Here is a 16927-nt window from a genome sequence, read left to right as displayed (position 1 = left end):
TATTAATAGAAGTGTTCACTAGTTGAATGGGTTGACTGATTCACAGTTATTCCTTGGTGGAGGATCTAAACTGTCAGATATTTTGTAAAAAGGATTTCTCTTCAGGTATGTGCTGGACTGGATGACTTCAAAGGCCTCATGTTACTTGGTACTGAATCTATTTTGTTAATTATTCAGATACTCGCCATGATTTTGTAAGCTTGTGTAGTCACTGAAATTGTTTCAATGATAGATTGATACTTTCTGAGGCCTTCCCCTTCACCCCCTCCCCCCCTCCCAAGATAGCCAAACAATTACTACTACTATATCACAACAAAGCCAGATTATATCTACTGGTTTTTACCAGAAACAAATAAAGTATAACTTTATTGCCTTCTGTTTCACTCTTTCCTCTAATATTTTCATATAAATTGATTGTTTCTATAAATTTTTTGGTTTAGAGAACAATATAGTCAGTTATATTGGTCTTGGAGTTGGCCTGCTTCTCTCTTTAGCTCAGTATTTTGATTAGATCTGAACAGTGTTTATAAACAATGTTTCCCAAACTAATTTGGCCTTTTAGCAATTTGGGGGTTGAAACAAATATTGAACTCATAAAAGTCTTAGGAGATCTGAAAATGTGGGATACCCAAAAGATATATGGGAATTCTGGAAAATCCCTGTTTAAAAAAAGAGGAATTGTGACCCTAAAATTGTAACCCAGTTTTTGTGCATGTAATTTTTCATCTAACATTTTAGAGGGGAAAATAATAATAGCATCAAACTTTCTCACTGAACCCCTAATTTTTTTTCACTTCCTGTGAATTCTTATCTGCCAGTCTTAGAAATATGGGTTTGTAGATTCCTCATGTCATTTAAAGATAGTCATCATCATAATAGTCAACATTTATATAGCACTTACTATATGCTAGGCATTTTGTTAAGTGCATTATAAACATCTCATTTGTTCCTCACAAAAATCCAGGCAAGGAGGTAGTTATATACATTATTTTGAAGCAACTGAGGTGAAGAGGTTTAATTATTTGTCCAAGATCACAGAGCTAATAAGTGTTAGAAGTAGGACTTGAATGTGAGTCTTCCTGATTTCAGGTTCAGAGATCTATTCACAGTACCACTGTTTCCAAGATATTCCCTCCTCTTCCGCTTTCCATTCTACTAAGGTTAGCTAAATATAGGTTATTTAATAGAGTAGATAAGTGATCTGGCCACTGAGTTAGGAATCTCTGGATTTAAGTCATGCTTCTGATTTATACTGGTTGTGTGACTTTAACCACTTCATTCATGCATTTCTCAGTCTCTTCTGTCCCCAAAGAGACAAAATGAGAGCCAAGATTTCCTTTGATAAAGCTGGTTTGGGGCCTCAATCTACAGGGAAATGACCTGACATCAAGGAGTGTGTAATCAGCTAATGAAAAAGTAGATAGTTAGGTCTTCTCCTGCCATGTTCATATTAAGGAGGCTTATGTCCAAAACAACCATACCTTAATGTGTAAACTGTCAGTCAGTAAAATAATAATATTCCATAACATTCATATTTTCTCTCAGAAGCCATCTACTAAACACAGAGAAAAGAACAAAAGTGAAAAAGGATTATGGAAATAAAGATACAGAAGTGGACTTCACATTTGTTGGGGTTTTTTTTTTTTCAGCCCACCAAATTAAACTTTTAAATATGCATAAATTCATTGCAATAGCTTTAAAAAACCCAGCCTTTTTAGTAATGGCGTTGAAGCTTTGGATACAAGACCTCTCCAATATAGGATCCTGATTTTGAAGGGTTTTTTTCTACACTTCTTTCCTCTCTCCCTATTTCCTGTTTAAAGGGCTATGTTCTTTTTTTTTTTTTTTTTTTTTTACTCAGACCAACATTTATTTAAATGGAAAGGACCTTTTTTTTTTTTTTTAATAGCTTTTTATTTATAAAATATATGCATAGGTAATTTTTCAGCATTGAAAACTGCAAAACCTTTTGTTCAATTTTTCCCCTCCTTCCCCCACCCCTTCCCCTAGATGGCAGGTAATCCAATACATGTTAAATATGTTAAAGTATATATTAAACACAATATATGTATACATATTTACACAGTTATCTTGCTGCACAAGAAAAATTGGACTTAGACATAAGGTAAAAATAATTTGAGAAGGAAATCAAAAATGTAAGTGGACAAAAATAGGAGTGGAAATGTTGTGGTCCATACTCATTTCCCATAGTTCTTTCGCGGGGTGTAGCTGGTTCTCTTTATTATTGAACAATTGATGATTTGGTTCATCTCATTGTTGAAGAGAGCCACGTCCATCAGAATTGATCATCATATAGTATTGTTCTTGAAGTGTATAATGATTTCCTGGTTCTGCTCATTTCACTCAGCATCAGTTCATGTAAGTCTCTCCAGGTCTTTCTGAAATCATCCTGCTGGTCATTTCTTACAGAACAATAATATTCCTAACATTCATATACCATAATTTATTCAGCCATTCTCCAATTGATGGGCACCATTCAATTTCCAGTTTCTAGCCACCACAAAAAGGACTGCCTTTAAGACATTTTAAATGCAACAGTTGTCTAGAAGACAAAGTAATTTGAAGCAAACATCTTTTCTGGATTTGTTCTAACGTTCCAGGTGTCTCAGTTTGGAAAAAATAAAAGCAATTTTTAAGTGAATTTTATTACACAGTTAAAGTTTAAAATCATAGCATTGTAATTGAGAGGCTGAATGAAATGAAAGATTTTACAAATTGAACTTTGATCCTCCCTAACCACTTTCTTTCTCTCTTGCAGGTACATTTAACTATCTGTAATCATGAGCAACCCTTTTATACACCTTGCTGAGCCCTTGAATGCCAAAGAACCAGAAAAAAAGTTCTTCAATTTGAATAAGTTGGAAGATTCAAGATATGGTAAGTAAAAAACTGAATATACCATTGACAAAAAGGGGGGGGGAGGAATTTTCTTTTGAGAGTTGCTTTTTAAAAAAAGTTATACTGATTCAGGGGAGGGAAAAACAAGAAATGGGAGCGAGGGAGTAGAAATGAAGCATCCTCTTTTGATAACAGCTTAGGATTGATAGCCAAGAAAATGAATTTTTTTTTAAAGCTTTTCCAGTAAACACATAAATGTCCTTGGATAAACCACATTTAAATGTTCCACTTAGGCAAGTTCTCCTTTTCAATTACATTTGTTCATTATAAGGAGATAGTTAATATTTAGGCAATACTTACATAGTTTTTCTTATAGCAGATTGAACTTTTATTATATGAATAAAAATCTTGTTTTTATTTGTATTTTTTGTATTTGTATTTATTTTATATATGAAAAGAAAATCTTGTTTCATATTAGTATCATTAATTTCATTGATCATTCTGCACAACATTAAAGACTTTATTTTCTTTTAAAATCAGAAATAGGTTCATACCTTGCTCTTATTCATAATAGAATTTTGAAATGGAGAGAGATTTTAAAAAAGAAAAGAAGAAACCCAATTGTAAATAAAAAGCCAGCATGGGAGCCAGGAAATCCTGAGTTGAAATTGGATATTATGATTCTCAACAAGTCACTTAACCACTTTAAGAGCTATAAATTACAGAATTTGCATCCCTGAATTGAAAAAATTTCCTGTACCATTGAAGTCACATGTCTAGGCCAAAATGTTTCTTAAATCCTAGCTGTCAGTTTTCTCTTTGGAATACTTTCTGAAGTTTTGTGATATGGAAAAGATTCATGATTTCCATCTAAAAAAATTGCCTTTGCATTCAGCCATCAGCCATATTGAATCTTAGGATTAGTCCCAAGTACTTGATCAAGATTCTCAGAAATAAAAGAACAACCTACTTGTTCAACTCCTGAGAACCCTGCTCAGGAAAAGATTTGTTGTAAATTATCTTATTCTTGTAAAATAATTCGATGTTCTTAGTAAGTTTGTCCACATTATGAGAAAGTCTCATAATTAAGTGATTTTTTTTTTCTTTTTTCCTAGGACAATTACCATTTTCTATCAGAGTTCTCCTAGAAGCAGCTATCCGGAACTGTGATGAATTTTTAGTGAAGAAAGCTGATGTTGAAAACATTTTAAATTGGAATGTAACACAGCATAAGAATATAGAAGTACCATTTAAGCCTGCCCGAGTTATTCTGCAGGACTTTACGTGAGTCTAAAATATCCATGTTCATAATCCAAATGGGGATATGAAGAGTCAGAATGAACAAAATGACCCCATTATTATTTGGTTACTTAGAAATGTGATTTCTATTTAAAGAAATAAATTTGAATATCTTCATTTTTCAGAGCCATTCACTTCTGCTAAATCATATTGCCAATGTTAAAGCATTCTTCCTTTTCCTATTCCCCCATTCCACTTCTGAAAATGGATGTCTTTAAAAGTTTCTCTTGCTTAGCTTAACTTTCTTCTTCTAGGGGTGTGCCTGCTGTGGTTGATTTTGCTGCAATGCGTGATGCTGTAAAAAAGTTAGGAGGAGACCCAGAGAAAATAAATCCCATCTGTCCTGCTGATCTCGTAATTGATCATTCTATCCAGGTTGATTTCAACAGAAGGTAAGAGAAATTTCTGATATAATAGCTCCTAAAGAGAATGAGGGTACTGAGTTAAGAGTAATAAGACCCATTTTTGGATTTACCATTGTCTAGCTGGGTGAGTCTTGGGTCTTCTTCACCTTTTTTGACTTCATCTTGGTTATCTCACTTGTAACACAAGGTAGTGGACTAAATGAAATTCTAGGTTTCTTCTTCTTTTAACTTCCTGTTATGAATTCCAACTTTGAGTCCTCAAATTGATTCTGTGGTGAAACAAAAATATTTAGTAACCCCCCCTTCCCAAAATTCCTGATGAATATTGAATTCACTGAATTGACTATTTGAATTGAATAAATGAATGAAATTCTTGCCAGTTCTTCCTTTTACTCTTAGTAATTCAGACATATTCATGATTAAGATGGACCATTAGTTATTTTTTTGGAAATTAGTTCCACTTAGTGGAATTTGTTGGTTTCCTCAAAAGTGACAACTTTAAAAAATGTAAAAATATCTTTTCCGTTATATTTTGAGAATGAGGTTATATATTGGATAGAATGCTGGATCTGTCCCCAAAGATTTCCTGGTTCTCCCTTACCAGTTATGTGATGTTGGTCAAATCACTTAACTTGGTCTACTTCAATTTCCCCAGTTGTAAAATGGGAGTAACAACAGCACCCACTTCTCAGGATTGTTTGATGATAAAAGGAGATAATATTTGTAAAAACTTTGCAAACCTTGAAATGCTAGAAAAATGCTATACAACTATCTTCATCATCATCATTACTATTATTATTTTAAAATTCCTTCTGGTAAAACAATTTAGTAACAGAATATGAAGGCCACGTTCATCTTGAATGTAATTAGTTCCCTTAATATTCTGACTTTGCATTAGAAAACAAAGAACATATTTGAATGTCTTAAAATTAACAGTAAATATGTATATACTCATCTTTACAAGACTTTTTGTTAGTATTTGATGCTGCTTCTTTTCCATACTTATCACAAGTTGGCTACATTTTCAGTAGATAGTCTTGGAAAGTTATAGAGGATTAAAAAGATTACTTTGTCATCGTGATAACAAGTCGGCTAGTCCTCAGAGGGCCTGAAGCTTGATGCCTATAGGAACTTGTAAGAGTTGTATTTTCCTGGCATGTCCTTAGAGACTTGAACCACCTGCACAACACTCTGTGACATCGGACTAAAATTTAAGTAAATTGTATGTTGGAATATGTTGGTGTTGTGTGTATGTATTTAAGAGCTATCACTTTTGCAGATTATGATTAACTTTGCCTTGTACTCATTTTGTATTTATTCTTCATATTATTACATATATACAAGTTGTCTTCCTCAGTGCAATATAATCTCCAAGAGGGCTTGTTTCACATGTTTTTTCTTCTTTGTATCCACTATATCTTGTGCTTAATAATAGGTGCTTAAATAGTAAGTACTTTAAAAATTGTGTATTTACTTGATTACTTCTTACTTTTTGTCTGGTTAATAAGTTGATGGCATAGCTTTTTGTAGCTAAAATCCCCCTCACTCCCAGCCCTCTGCAGACCTTGACACTCCCTTCAACATTGCTATCTTTTTCCTTGTTGATCTTCTTAGATTACATTACAGTAATAAAACATTGTTAAGGACAAAAACAAAGTCCAAGCATGAACTTTGATTTCAGATTGATGTTGAAATTTAGGAAATAGGGATTCTTCATGAAATTCAAAAATAGATTGATTGTAAAAAAAAAAAAAAATTGTTTTTCTTTAAATCTGACCTCTGGGTCTGATCCTTCATTTTGTGTAAGTCACTCAATGGAATGTGTCCCAACTCTCTCAAGAAATTATGTGCTATGGGGCTTTTGCCAACTTTTCATCTCCTGAATTTAACTGGCAGAGAACTGGGGGGGGTGGGGGAGGGGGGTGATATATTTCCAGCAGGACTCTGATCTGCTCTGAGTGATAAAAATGAATACTAATAACATCTGTCTTAGGAATGTATATTAGAGTCAGCTTCAGGATAGTGGAGAAATTGATTAACTTAGAATCAGGAGACTTCAGTTATAATTCTGACTTAAGACACATCAAACACTGAACATATGCAGCTTACTTAACACCTTTGAGACCTGGTTTCCCCATCTATCAGATGGAGAGGATATCATATGAACTATCTCCCTCACTGAATTGTTTTTGGGAAAGTGTTTTGCAAACCTTAAAACAAGATGGAAACTTCAGTTTATTACTATCTTGTTTTATATATTCCAAAGCCACTCCCCCTAAAAAAACCTTTTAGGATTTGGCACTAGAACTAAATGATAATTCACTTATGAAAGAATACATTATTTTGTTGATCTTATCTACAAGTTTTAGTGTATTCCTTTGGAACTTTGACTTCAATGCATGGTTAAAATCAAATGTCCCAAGGGATACCAGAGGTTAGGAGGCATTTCCTGTTTTGTACTTCTGTATAGAGTACCAAAACCAGCATAACTCACTACTGCTTGGCATAGTTCCTGTTTTTTTAAATGCCAATACAATTTATATTGATATCTTTTCTTTGTCACCTTGCTTTTCAAATAGATTCCATCTTCTCTGTAACAAGGAATTTTTTTTTTTAAAGAGAAAAAAAGCAGTTCAACAAAACCCAACCCACACCTTTTATCATTTTTTAACATCCATAGTCCCTTCCTCCACCCTCCATACACACACATTGCTGTAAGGACACTTTTCTGTGTGTCCATGGTCATTAAAGTTAGACGGCATTGTTTCTCTCTTATTGTTCTTTTCATTAACCTTGCTGTGGCCTTTGTGTATATTGTTTTCTTGATTCTGTTTACTTCTTATATTTAGAGTTACATTTTGTTGTATAGTTTTAGATTATCTGAAATAAACATAGCAGCACAGCCTACACTGCTTAACTTGTCAAACTTTTGTGACAAGTTTAATACAACTTGTTCTTTTAAGTACACAAATGTTCTTGAATAATCAAAATTCACATGAGCTAATTCAATTCGTTGTAACTGCATTTTTAAGTGCCAACTGTGTGTTGGGCACTGGACTTTGGAATCAAAACTGAAAGTTTTTGCTGTCATCTTCTTCCATCATGTTCTGCAAATGAGGCTGCATTTTTAGACATCTCTTGTATTTTTGACTGCCATAATATTTCCATGGTAGGGAATTTACACACAGCAATTGAATTTATATCAAAATGGCAATAATTAGAATTAATGTCTTTATTTTTATTCATGTCCAGTTTTCAGAGTCAACTGATGAAGTAAGTCAGATCAGCACTGCTATAACTATATGCACTGCTACAAGGTTCTTCTCAGCTTGACCTTTTCTTCTAAGGAAATACTGATTTTGAGCTTTGCTCTAGTCAGTGATCCAAAAGCATGTAGATAGCTGACTAGGGTAACTCCATATTGGTAACCAGTCATTTTCTGAAAAGATATGGTCAGCTGTACTTTTTGTGATAATTCATGTCATCCTGTTTGATGATATCCAGCTCTCTTCTTGAAAAAAATACTTTATTCATGAAATTCACACATGACATTTCTCAGCAGTTTGCAAACCTTTGGACTTTTTATTTCTGACCTAAATTTTCTGACATATCTTTCAGAATACTTTTGGTGTAGTCACCTTGAATCATCAGAATATCAAAGTATAATTTCCTTTGAAGACTTCTGTCAAATTCTTAATGGAGTTTCATTCTTTATAAAGGTTGTGTAATCTAAAATGATCTTTATGGTGATCTTGTTTATTTACTCTAATCATGAGTACTTTAGAGTAATTTGACACAAGTATCCTAAGAAATGATGTTTCTTATTGTGTTAGGGTACAAAATGAAGGTAATTCAGTTCCCTATGAAGAACTTGTGAACCATCCTTTTATTGAGTAGCAACTTGCCCTAAGTCTTCTAATTTCACCTATAATAGAAAAAGATGAGGATTCAATCTGTGATTTCATTGGTATAGAGATCTCCCGGATGAGTAAAATTATTCTACCAATGCAGATTAGCTTCTTTTCTGCAAATTACAGACCAAAAGACTTCTGCAGTACTGTCTGGGTCAAATAGTCATTATATGTCAAAGATAGAATTTAAACTCAATGCATTTTTCCATTTAAAATGAGAGTGTCAATAGGGGTGTGGTTTAATTCCTCCATTAGTATGTTAACTCATTGTCCATCAGACAAACCTTACATTAAGAGTCTTGATAAACTAGTAATTTAAATATTTGAGGATGGTTCCAAAACTTCAATTCTCAGCATTCTCTGCCTGCTCCACCCCAGCTATACATCTTTTATACTATTAGGAAAACAAAATGGAGGGTCTTCATGGGATTTGAGAATCATTTTGTATTTTTCCATGCCTTGAGTTGGCCTGAGAGTTAATTAAGGAATGGTTAGAGAGTTGGCCTCAGTCAGAAATATCTGTGTTCAGATGTGACCTCTGACATACACTGGAAATTTTAATCTTGAACAAATCACTCACTTAATCTCTATTGTTTTAGGCAATTCTTTGAGGCCTTGAGTTGCAGAGAAGATTTCAGGAGCTATTATTGGTAGAAAGAGCTGTCTTACTTTGAAATCTCTGTATTGGTTAGCCCACAGCAATCTCTCATAAAAATCATATTTTAAAAATAGTTATATGTAGTCTAACTAGCATTTGCATAAGATTTGCAAAGCATTTTACATATTATTCTTTGATTCGTATAGTAGTCCTATGTGTAAAATGCTACAGATATTATTAGGCCCATTTTACTGATGAAGAAATTGAGGGAACAAGTTTAAGTGACATGCCCATGGTCACACAGCTAATAGGTATATGAGAATGGGATTTTAATTCAAGTATTTCTGATTCTAAGTCCAGCTTTTTACCCACTATCCCATGATTTCTTCCCATTTACATTACAAAGTAATATGCAGTAATTTCTACTTTGACATCACATCCTCCAAAATTCCTTCCTTGATCTCACCTTTCTCTTCTCCCCTACTTTATAAGGAATTTTTCCTTCCTTGGATCTCATGTGACACTTTGTCCTCATTTTATAGAGGGTTAAAAGAGAAGTAAAGATCCCTGAAGCAATGGTCATCAGTTTTGCATGAGGCTAAGAGACCCAAGAATTAGAAGAACTGAAAAAAAATCACCATATTTGTCAATTAGAAAATTACTAAAAAGATATGAGAGAGAAGTTCCTGTAGAATAACAGGAATAGAAATCAGATTGCAGATGGTTAAAAATTGAAGAGAAGGTATAGAAATCTGATAAAAAGTGTAACGGTTCAGCCTTGAAAAGGAACAAAGAGAAAGGATGAAGTAAAAAGAAAATATGTTTAGGTTTGGGAAAACCTAAGCAAGTGTTTAGGGTTAGTGGGAAGAAGCCACTGGCAATGGAAAGATTAAAGTTGCATGAGAAAAGAAGTTAACTGTTGAAGCAAAGATACTGGTATAAATAAAGATAAATATAAATAAATAAAGAGTATGAACCAAAAATCCAATAGACTTGTGATGGAAAGTAGTGCCATCTATACCCAGAGAGAGAACTAGGGAGACTGAATATGGATCAAAGCATACTGGTGTTTTCACCTTTTGTTGTTGTTTGCTTGTTTTTTACTTTCTCTTGTTTTTTTTCCCTTTTGATCTGATTTTTCTTGTACACATGATAAATATGGAAATATGCTTAGAAGAATTGCACATATTTAACCTATAGCTGATAGCTTGCTGTCTTGGGGAGGAGAAAGAAAGGGAGAAACATTTGAAGCACAAAGTTTTGCAAGGGTGAAGGTTGTAAACTACCTTTGCATATATTTGGAAAAATAAACTACTATAGAGAAAAATAAGTAAGTAAAAGGAATGCCCCTGGGAGGCAAAAAAGAAGATGAGCTAAAAGGGATTTATCATGACTAGAGGGAATTAGGGATATCTGTACCTTCTGAGACAGAAGAGAATAAATTGAGAGAGCTTCTGTCAAATGATCTCACTATTCTCAGCAAAGTAGAATGCCAAGTCTGCTGTATGGTGGATATTGGGAATTTGAGAGGAAACAGGAAGATTTGGAGAAGTGCTTATTGGTCATCATAGAAAGTCAGAAAGAGTAGAGATTGCTAAACATCAGATCATAGAACTTTAAAGATGGAAGGAAACTTAGCAATTATTTAATCCAACCCACTCATTTTACAGATGAGTCATCAGAGAAATGAAGTGGTTTTCCTGTGGTCATAGAAATAGCAAGAGCTGGAAAGGGAATAAAAGATATGCTTTCTAACCCTCAATCTGCCTTTCCTTCTTACCCTATCTCCTTCCCTTTTCTACCTTCTTTCCCTCTTTATTTCCTCTCTTCTTTTTTCTTTGGGAGGAGAGGAGTGAGAAAGATGTGGCAAGGAGAAATTTAAAATGTTTTTAAAATTCTTGATAATGAGAACATGAAAGGAAGCAACTCTTTGATGGTCAGTAGTTGATGAGATTAAGTTCCTAGTGGTCAGGGACTTAAATGATGAGGTTAGTGATAGGTTCAGGGTTCAGGGAACCAAATGAAGAGATTTGGCTCCCCTCAATCCCCCTAGGATTCGGTGCATGGCAGGGAGTTGGAGAAACCCCCTTCTGGCAGTGCAGAGGTCCTTCGTAAAGGAATTTACAAACCCAAAAAGCTAGACTGGTAAAAAGAAGTTTATTATTGGCATTGGGAAGTCAACCATTGCTATGCATGAATAGAAAGACTGAGTTCCTTGGTGGCAAGGTAAAATTTCTAGTGAAGGAGTTCTGGCAGAGACATAGAGAATTTCTAGCAGAGAAATCCTGACAAAGAGGTATAAAGTCTTGTTAGGGAAATAAGTGAGGAAGATAAAGAGAGGGTAATGCTGAAAGAGAATATTATTTCAGCAGGCAGAGGTTGCTGCTATGCCAGGGAGAGAGAAATTCCTTGTCATGTTAGGTCCTCTGCAAGGACTGAGCTCCAAGTTGGCTCATTTTATCTACAAGCTGGGGTTTGCTCTTGATGGGGCCTGGTCAGCGCAGCTTGAGCTAGAATTAGAATAGAAAATCTTAGAACTGAATGGGTGTCTGTGGACTAATCCTTACCTTTATAGAGAACTTAATCAGTAATGAGTGTTATCAGAGGGGGTAGTCTTCCGTCTCTCAGGATAACGGAAGGACTTTGTTTATCCTGTTTCCCTCGAGCCAGGGTCCTTTACAGAAGCCAAGATTCAAGGAGACTGTCTCCTTGAGAGATAAAGTTTTAGGGCCCCTTTGAGTTTCAAGCTCCTCTTGTTATTGGAAAATGAATAAGAACGAGTTCCTGCAGAAAACATTCACCTGGGAGTCAGCCTCTTAATTGACTGTGACTTGACATATCAGTTAATATTGTATATCTTCTTTTTCCATCTATAAATATAAATAAAATGGCTATCTGTTAACATTTGATTAGCAATAATTGATGCAAAAAAAAGAATTTAGAAATGAAGATTTTATATAATTTCTAGATATTCCTGCAATCATCAGGAATAAAATTTCATTTTTAGATTGGTCTGAATGTGTAAATTTAGTTAATTAATATTTGGTAAATAATTTCTGTTTAATTCAAGGCATCATAGAAATCACATGAACCACAATATAGCTATTTTTTCTACTTAACACCTTTTTTTTTTCCTCTGGAGTAATTATTTCATCTAACATCCACTTGAAACTTTTTAGATATACTATTATGTGGGGCAAACTGTATGGTATCAAACTATATGTGAAAGAGTATCTCAAATCTTTACATTTACACATTTGATTCTTTTCTCTGGCAGACCAGATAGTGTACAGAAGAATCAAGACCTAGAATTTGAAAGGAATAGAGAAAGATTTGAATTTTTAAAGGTAAGAGCAAAATTTGGTTGTCCTTTTTTTCCAATGTGTGTGGTATTACATGTGTATCAAATAGTTTTGTTTCCCTTTTTTTTCCTTAGTGGGGGTCCCAGGCTTTTTACAACATGAGGATTATTCCCCCTGGTTCAGGGATTATCCACCAGGTGAATTTAGAATACTTGGCAAGAGTGGTATTTGATCAGAATGGGTACTACTATCCAGACAGCCTGGTGGGCACTGATTCACATACCACGATGATCGATGGTTTGGGTGTTCTGGGTTGGGGTAAGTACACTTTCAGGTTCTTAGCCTGCTACTTACTAGTTTGAAAATAATACCACCAAGAGTTCTTGATGCTTCCTATTCTGGGGTTATGGTATATAGATCTCACTGACCCTAATATTACCCTCTCTCTCTGTCAGACAGTATATATGTATGACCTTCTCTGTGTCTGGGCTTGGTAATAGTGCTGTCTTATCTTTCAAGGATGAAAATGAAGGCAGTCTTATTGGTGGCACAAAAGCTATGATTTAAATTTCCCAGTTGTATGCGGGTGAACTTGTCTTGATTCATTCACATTAGTTCTACCTGAGTCCTCTCTATGATAAGATATCTATCTTAGAGATGCAGGCTACAGTTGTGTGTTGTCAAGGAAATTATCATGTAGAAAGACTAAACATAGGAGCTTGGCTTCAGTATAGTGTTCTAACCAAAGCCTGAATTGCTTTTCTCTTAGTGTTTTGATTGAGCAGCAGTAGTGTAGTCCATAGAGAGCTAATCTCAAAGCCAGGAAAAATGTGGGTTCAGGTTCTTCTGACACCCACTGTCTGTGGGACTAAACAAGGCACTAAATTCTTTGTGCTTTGGGCATTTCTCTAAGGTGATACGTGCTGATCTGAATTAATAGAGGAGTTCTCATTCTAGAATTCCCTATGTGAATAAAATCACAGATCCAGTCCCTAGACCTATCTTATTTCGACAACTATTGCATCCCTGCTGGAAGATACTGTAAATAAATACTAAAGAATACTGTAAAGAGTTTATTTTCTTTGTGGTGACAATTGACTGTCTCTCTTCTTATCCTATTTAAATATTAACTATATTAAGTCATTTATTTCAGGTGTGGGTGGAATAGAAGCAGAAGCTGTGATGCTAGGACAGCCAATTAGCATGGTGCTTCCTCAAGTGTTTGGTTACAAACTTCAGGGCAATCCTGATCCTCTGGTAACTTCCACAGATATAGTGCTGACAATCACCAAGGTGTGTTTTCATTTTATAATTTTCAGAATATAGTAATGATAAATGGTATTGTACTGTTGGTTGAGAAAAATAAAAATTAGACCCTTTAAAAAGTAATAGACATCGTGGATATAGAATTGGAGAATATTCTGGGGATGAGCAGTTAAATTTCAGGTTGCTGGCATTACTGAATTTTTTAGAGAAACAACAATAGTTTTCTGAGGTTAGTATAAATCTTTTAGAGTGAGTAGATTGGCATGGACCAGTAATTTCAGAGCTGTAAGTAGCTCCCAATGTGGAGACACCTCTCTCTCCCCTCCCCCAAGCAGACTAATAACTCAGCTGCAATTTAGATACTTTGAGTTGCGTTAGGTAATGAGGGATTAAGTGATTTGCCCATAGACACATTGTCTATGTCAGATTCAGGACTTGACCTCAGTGTATGACTCCATGGCTGACCTGCTAGCCACTATATCACAATATCTCTTGTCTATGGATTACTCTTCCATTTTTAACAAAGTAACCTTAGGCAAAGACAAATTTGTATAAATTATTTTTATGTAGATACAGTTGAGGAGGGAACTGATGTAATGAAAAGAGCCACTGCTTTGGCTGTGTCACATTAAGATAAAGAGCTTGAATGGTAAGGTCTTAGTCACTTATTATGGAATTCTATAGGTATGCTAAAGTGAATCAGAGTGTTGTAGGTTTTTTTGTTTTTATTTGTATTTTGACAGATCTATTTCTATTCTGGTTTCAGATTTGTAATATTTTTTTTTTGAAGCCTTGGAAATAAGCCAGTCATCTACCTATTCAGAACAAGTAAAAATTTATTCTGAATGAATAAAATTTAATTCATTTTTGCTACTACAATAACTTTCGCAAGGAAGGGTGCAATCTGGTTTAATTTCTTTTAAAATACTGTATTTTTATTTTTATTTATAGGGTTTACTTTCAAGTCTTGTTTGTGGGAACATAATTTTTTTGTTTTACCCACAGGCACATGAATATGTACTGGCATTGCTGTGCTTTTACATATTTAATATACGATTCAAAAAATCTCTTGCTTCTTCTCATTTCTGTTGTTAGCACCTTCGCCAGGTTGGTGTAGTGGGCAAATTTGTTGAGTTCTTTGGACCAGGGGTAGCCCAGCTGTCCATTGCTGATCGAGCCACCATTGCTAACATGTGTCCGGAATATGGTGCAACTGCTGCATTTTTCCCAGTGGATGAAATTAGTATCAAGTACCTCATCCAAACAGGTAAATAGGAAGTAAAAGATCTTTTTAGAAAGTAAATACTCAGCTTAAAAAAGCATGGGACCCCTGTTTCATAAACCCATGCTTCTAGTTCTGTCTCAGCTTTTTTTATAAGTATGTGACTATTGAAGTTTCCTTTTTTCTTGGTGTTCATTCACATGTATTGTGAATAATAGTACAGTATTGAAATATTGAGGAGGTAAGAGATAAAAAGCAATGTTTTCTGAAATTTGGGAAATTACTTGGAATCAGTGAATATTGTTTTGAAAGGATGTTTACCAAAAACTTTTTTGGCTTCAAAAATTAAAGTAAAAATAATCATTTCTATAATGTTTAACCTACATTGTTTGATGTTACCAGGACCTCAAAAGACTGTATTTTTTTTTTTTTTTTGCCCTTTCATTGGCTCCCTCCCTCCCTCTTGACTTTTTTGACTTTCTTCGAGATTCAGTTCAAATCTCATCTTCAGCAAGAAATCTTTCCTTATCTTCTCCTTTCACCAACAAGCTACATTGTTCCCACTCACCTCTTACTTATACCATAAATCTCTTAACATGTATGTACTTGTTTGTATTTTGCTCTTCCCATTAGAAAGTGACTTCCATTTCTTTGTATTTCTTCGCTCAGCACAGTACCTGGCACATAGTAAACATTTAATAAATGCTTGTTGATTAACTGGTTTATTGAAGAAAACTGTCAATTAAATCATCTAAGCTACAGTTTTATATTTATTGATGAAGTCACATATATACAATCTTTGGCTAGGGCACATTAAATGTTATCTTTAATTCCTTAAAATTTCCCTTTAGGCCGTGATGAAAAAATAGTTAAGAATATCCAGAAGTACCTTCAAAGTGTAGGAATGTTCAGAGACTTCAGTGATTCATCTCAAGACCCAAATTTTACCCAGGTATGAAAACAATTATCTTTGAATGGAACTTCAAGGAATTTGATTCATATTATTTCTTTTTTTCCCTGGTCTATATGTAAGACATTAAATAGTGACTACAGAATAACTTCAGGAAAATAAAGGGTACAAAGATTTAAAAAGAAAAGCTCAAGTCAGCCGTAAATGTCTCTGGATAAAATAGTGAGAGTGACAGTGGAGTTTTACATGGGAAATTGTGGCATGTTTTTTGAAAATGAACATATTTTTAACATATTTAACATGTACTGGGAGGGGCAAGGGGAGAGGAGGGGAAAATTTGGAACAGAAGAAAGGGTCAATGTTAAAAAATTACCCATGCATATGTTTTGTAAGTAAAAAGCTTTAATACATTTTTTTTTAATGAACATATTGCTTTCTTTAAGAATCACTGACTTTACATATTCCTTCCTTCATCCACGTAAGGAGTAAGGAGAAGGCAGATGATTTCATATAAACAAGGTAGAAGTGCAAGGAATTTTTCTTGATGTAAGGAAATTTATTGACAGAAGACAAAAGATTGTAAGGGAAGTAACCTCAAGGGGCCTTAAGGAGAAGTAATTAGAACAGGGATGAGATGTAAGGAGGAATTATTTTAAAGACTGGATCCCACATCATTATGCTAAAGAGAAGAGGTGAAAGCAAAAGGGATGAAGAGAAAGGAAAATGTATAATTGATCCGCTCAAAAAAAAAAAAAAGTTTTTCTTTTCTTCCTCATCCTTGCCTTCTCCTACTGTTCCAGTTTAAAAACAGACCTTTCCAGTAGTCAAGGATTAATAGTAGCGTACAATTGCAGATATTGTTTGGTTTCTTGTGAAATCTTGGCAAGAGAGTGAGGTGAATAATAGTATAGCTTGGCCCATGAGCAGAATTCCAGGAATTCCTCACTGAACATCCAAAGAAAATGTCCAATTAAGCAAGGTCTTCAATCATCCCTTTCAGTTCACCTTGTGCTACTATTGAGAGAAGAGGAATAGTTTCGTGTATCATTTCAATGGCTTTATTTCATTCTCCAAAGTAAAAGAAGAAAACTAAGCTATTTTAGATCCTCCTGAAAAGAAAGGATGTGGTTTCCTGCCTTATCCTATCTTCAAGAACTGTTTGGGAAATGACATATTTAAATATTTTCAAGATTTC

At 34.4% G+C, this 16927-nt stretch overlaps 1 protein-coding gene across 3 annotated transcripts in view; it reads left to right on the top strand.

Moving 5' to 3' along the window:
* ACO1 (aconitase 1) overlaps positions 1-16927 on the top strand; it is a 108543-nt gene that overhangs the window by 41206 nt on the left and 50410 nt on the right. For all 3 annotated transcript variants that reach the window (XM_051973455.1, XM_051973454.1, XM_051973453.1), the window contains 8 exons: positions 2780-2898; positions 3975-4143; positions 4413-4550; positions 12310-12379; positions 12469-12652; positions 13488-13627; positions 14696-14867; positions 15674-15774. In XM_051973455.1, coding sequence (XP_051829415.1) covers positions 2802-2898; positions 3975-4143; positions 4413-4550; positions 12310-12379; positions 12469-12652; positions 13488-13627; positions 14696-14867; positions 15674-15774 — 1071 coding nt within the window. In that variant the 5' untranslated portion in view covers positions 2780-2801. The remainder of the gene's footprint in view (positions 1-2779; positions 2899-3974; positions 4144-4412; positions 4551-12309; positions 12380-12468; positions 12653-13487; positions 13628-14695; positions 14868-15673; positions 15775-16927) is intronic.

This window comes from Antechinus flavipes, chromosome 1 (assembly GCF_016432865.1).
Source record: "Antechinus flavipes isolate AdamAnt ecotype Samford, QLD, Australia chromosome 1, AdamAnt_v2, whole genome shotgun sequence".
In the NCBI taxonomy this organism is placed as follows: domain Eukaryota; kingdom Metazoa; phylum Chordata; class Mammalia; order Dasyuromorphia; family Dasyuridae; genus Antechinus; species Antechinus flavipes.
Note: the sequence above shows the minus strand (reverse complement) of the source record. Positions and strands in the feature narration are given on the sequence as shown.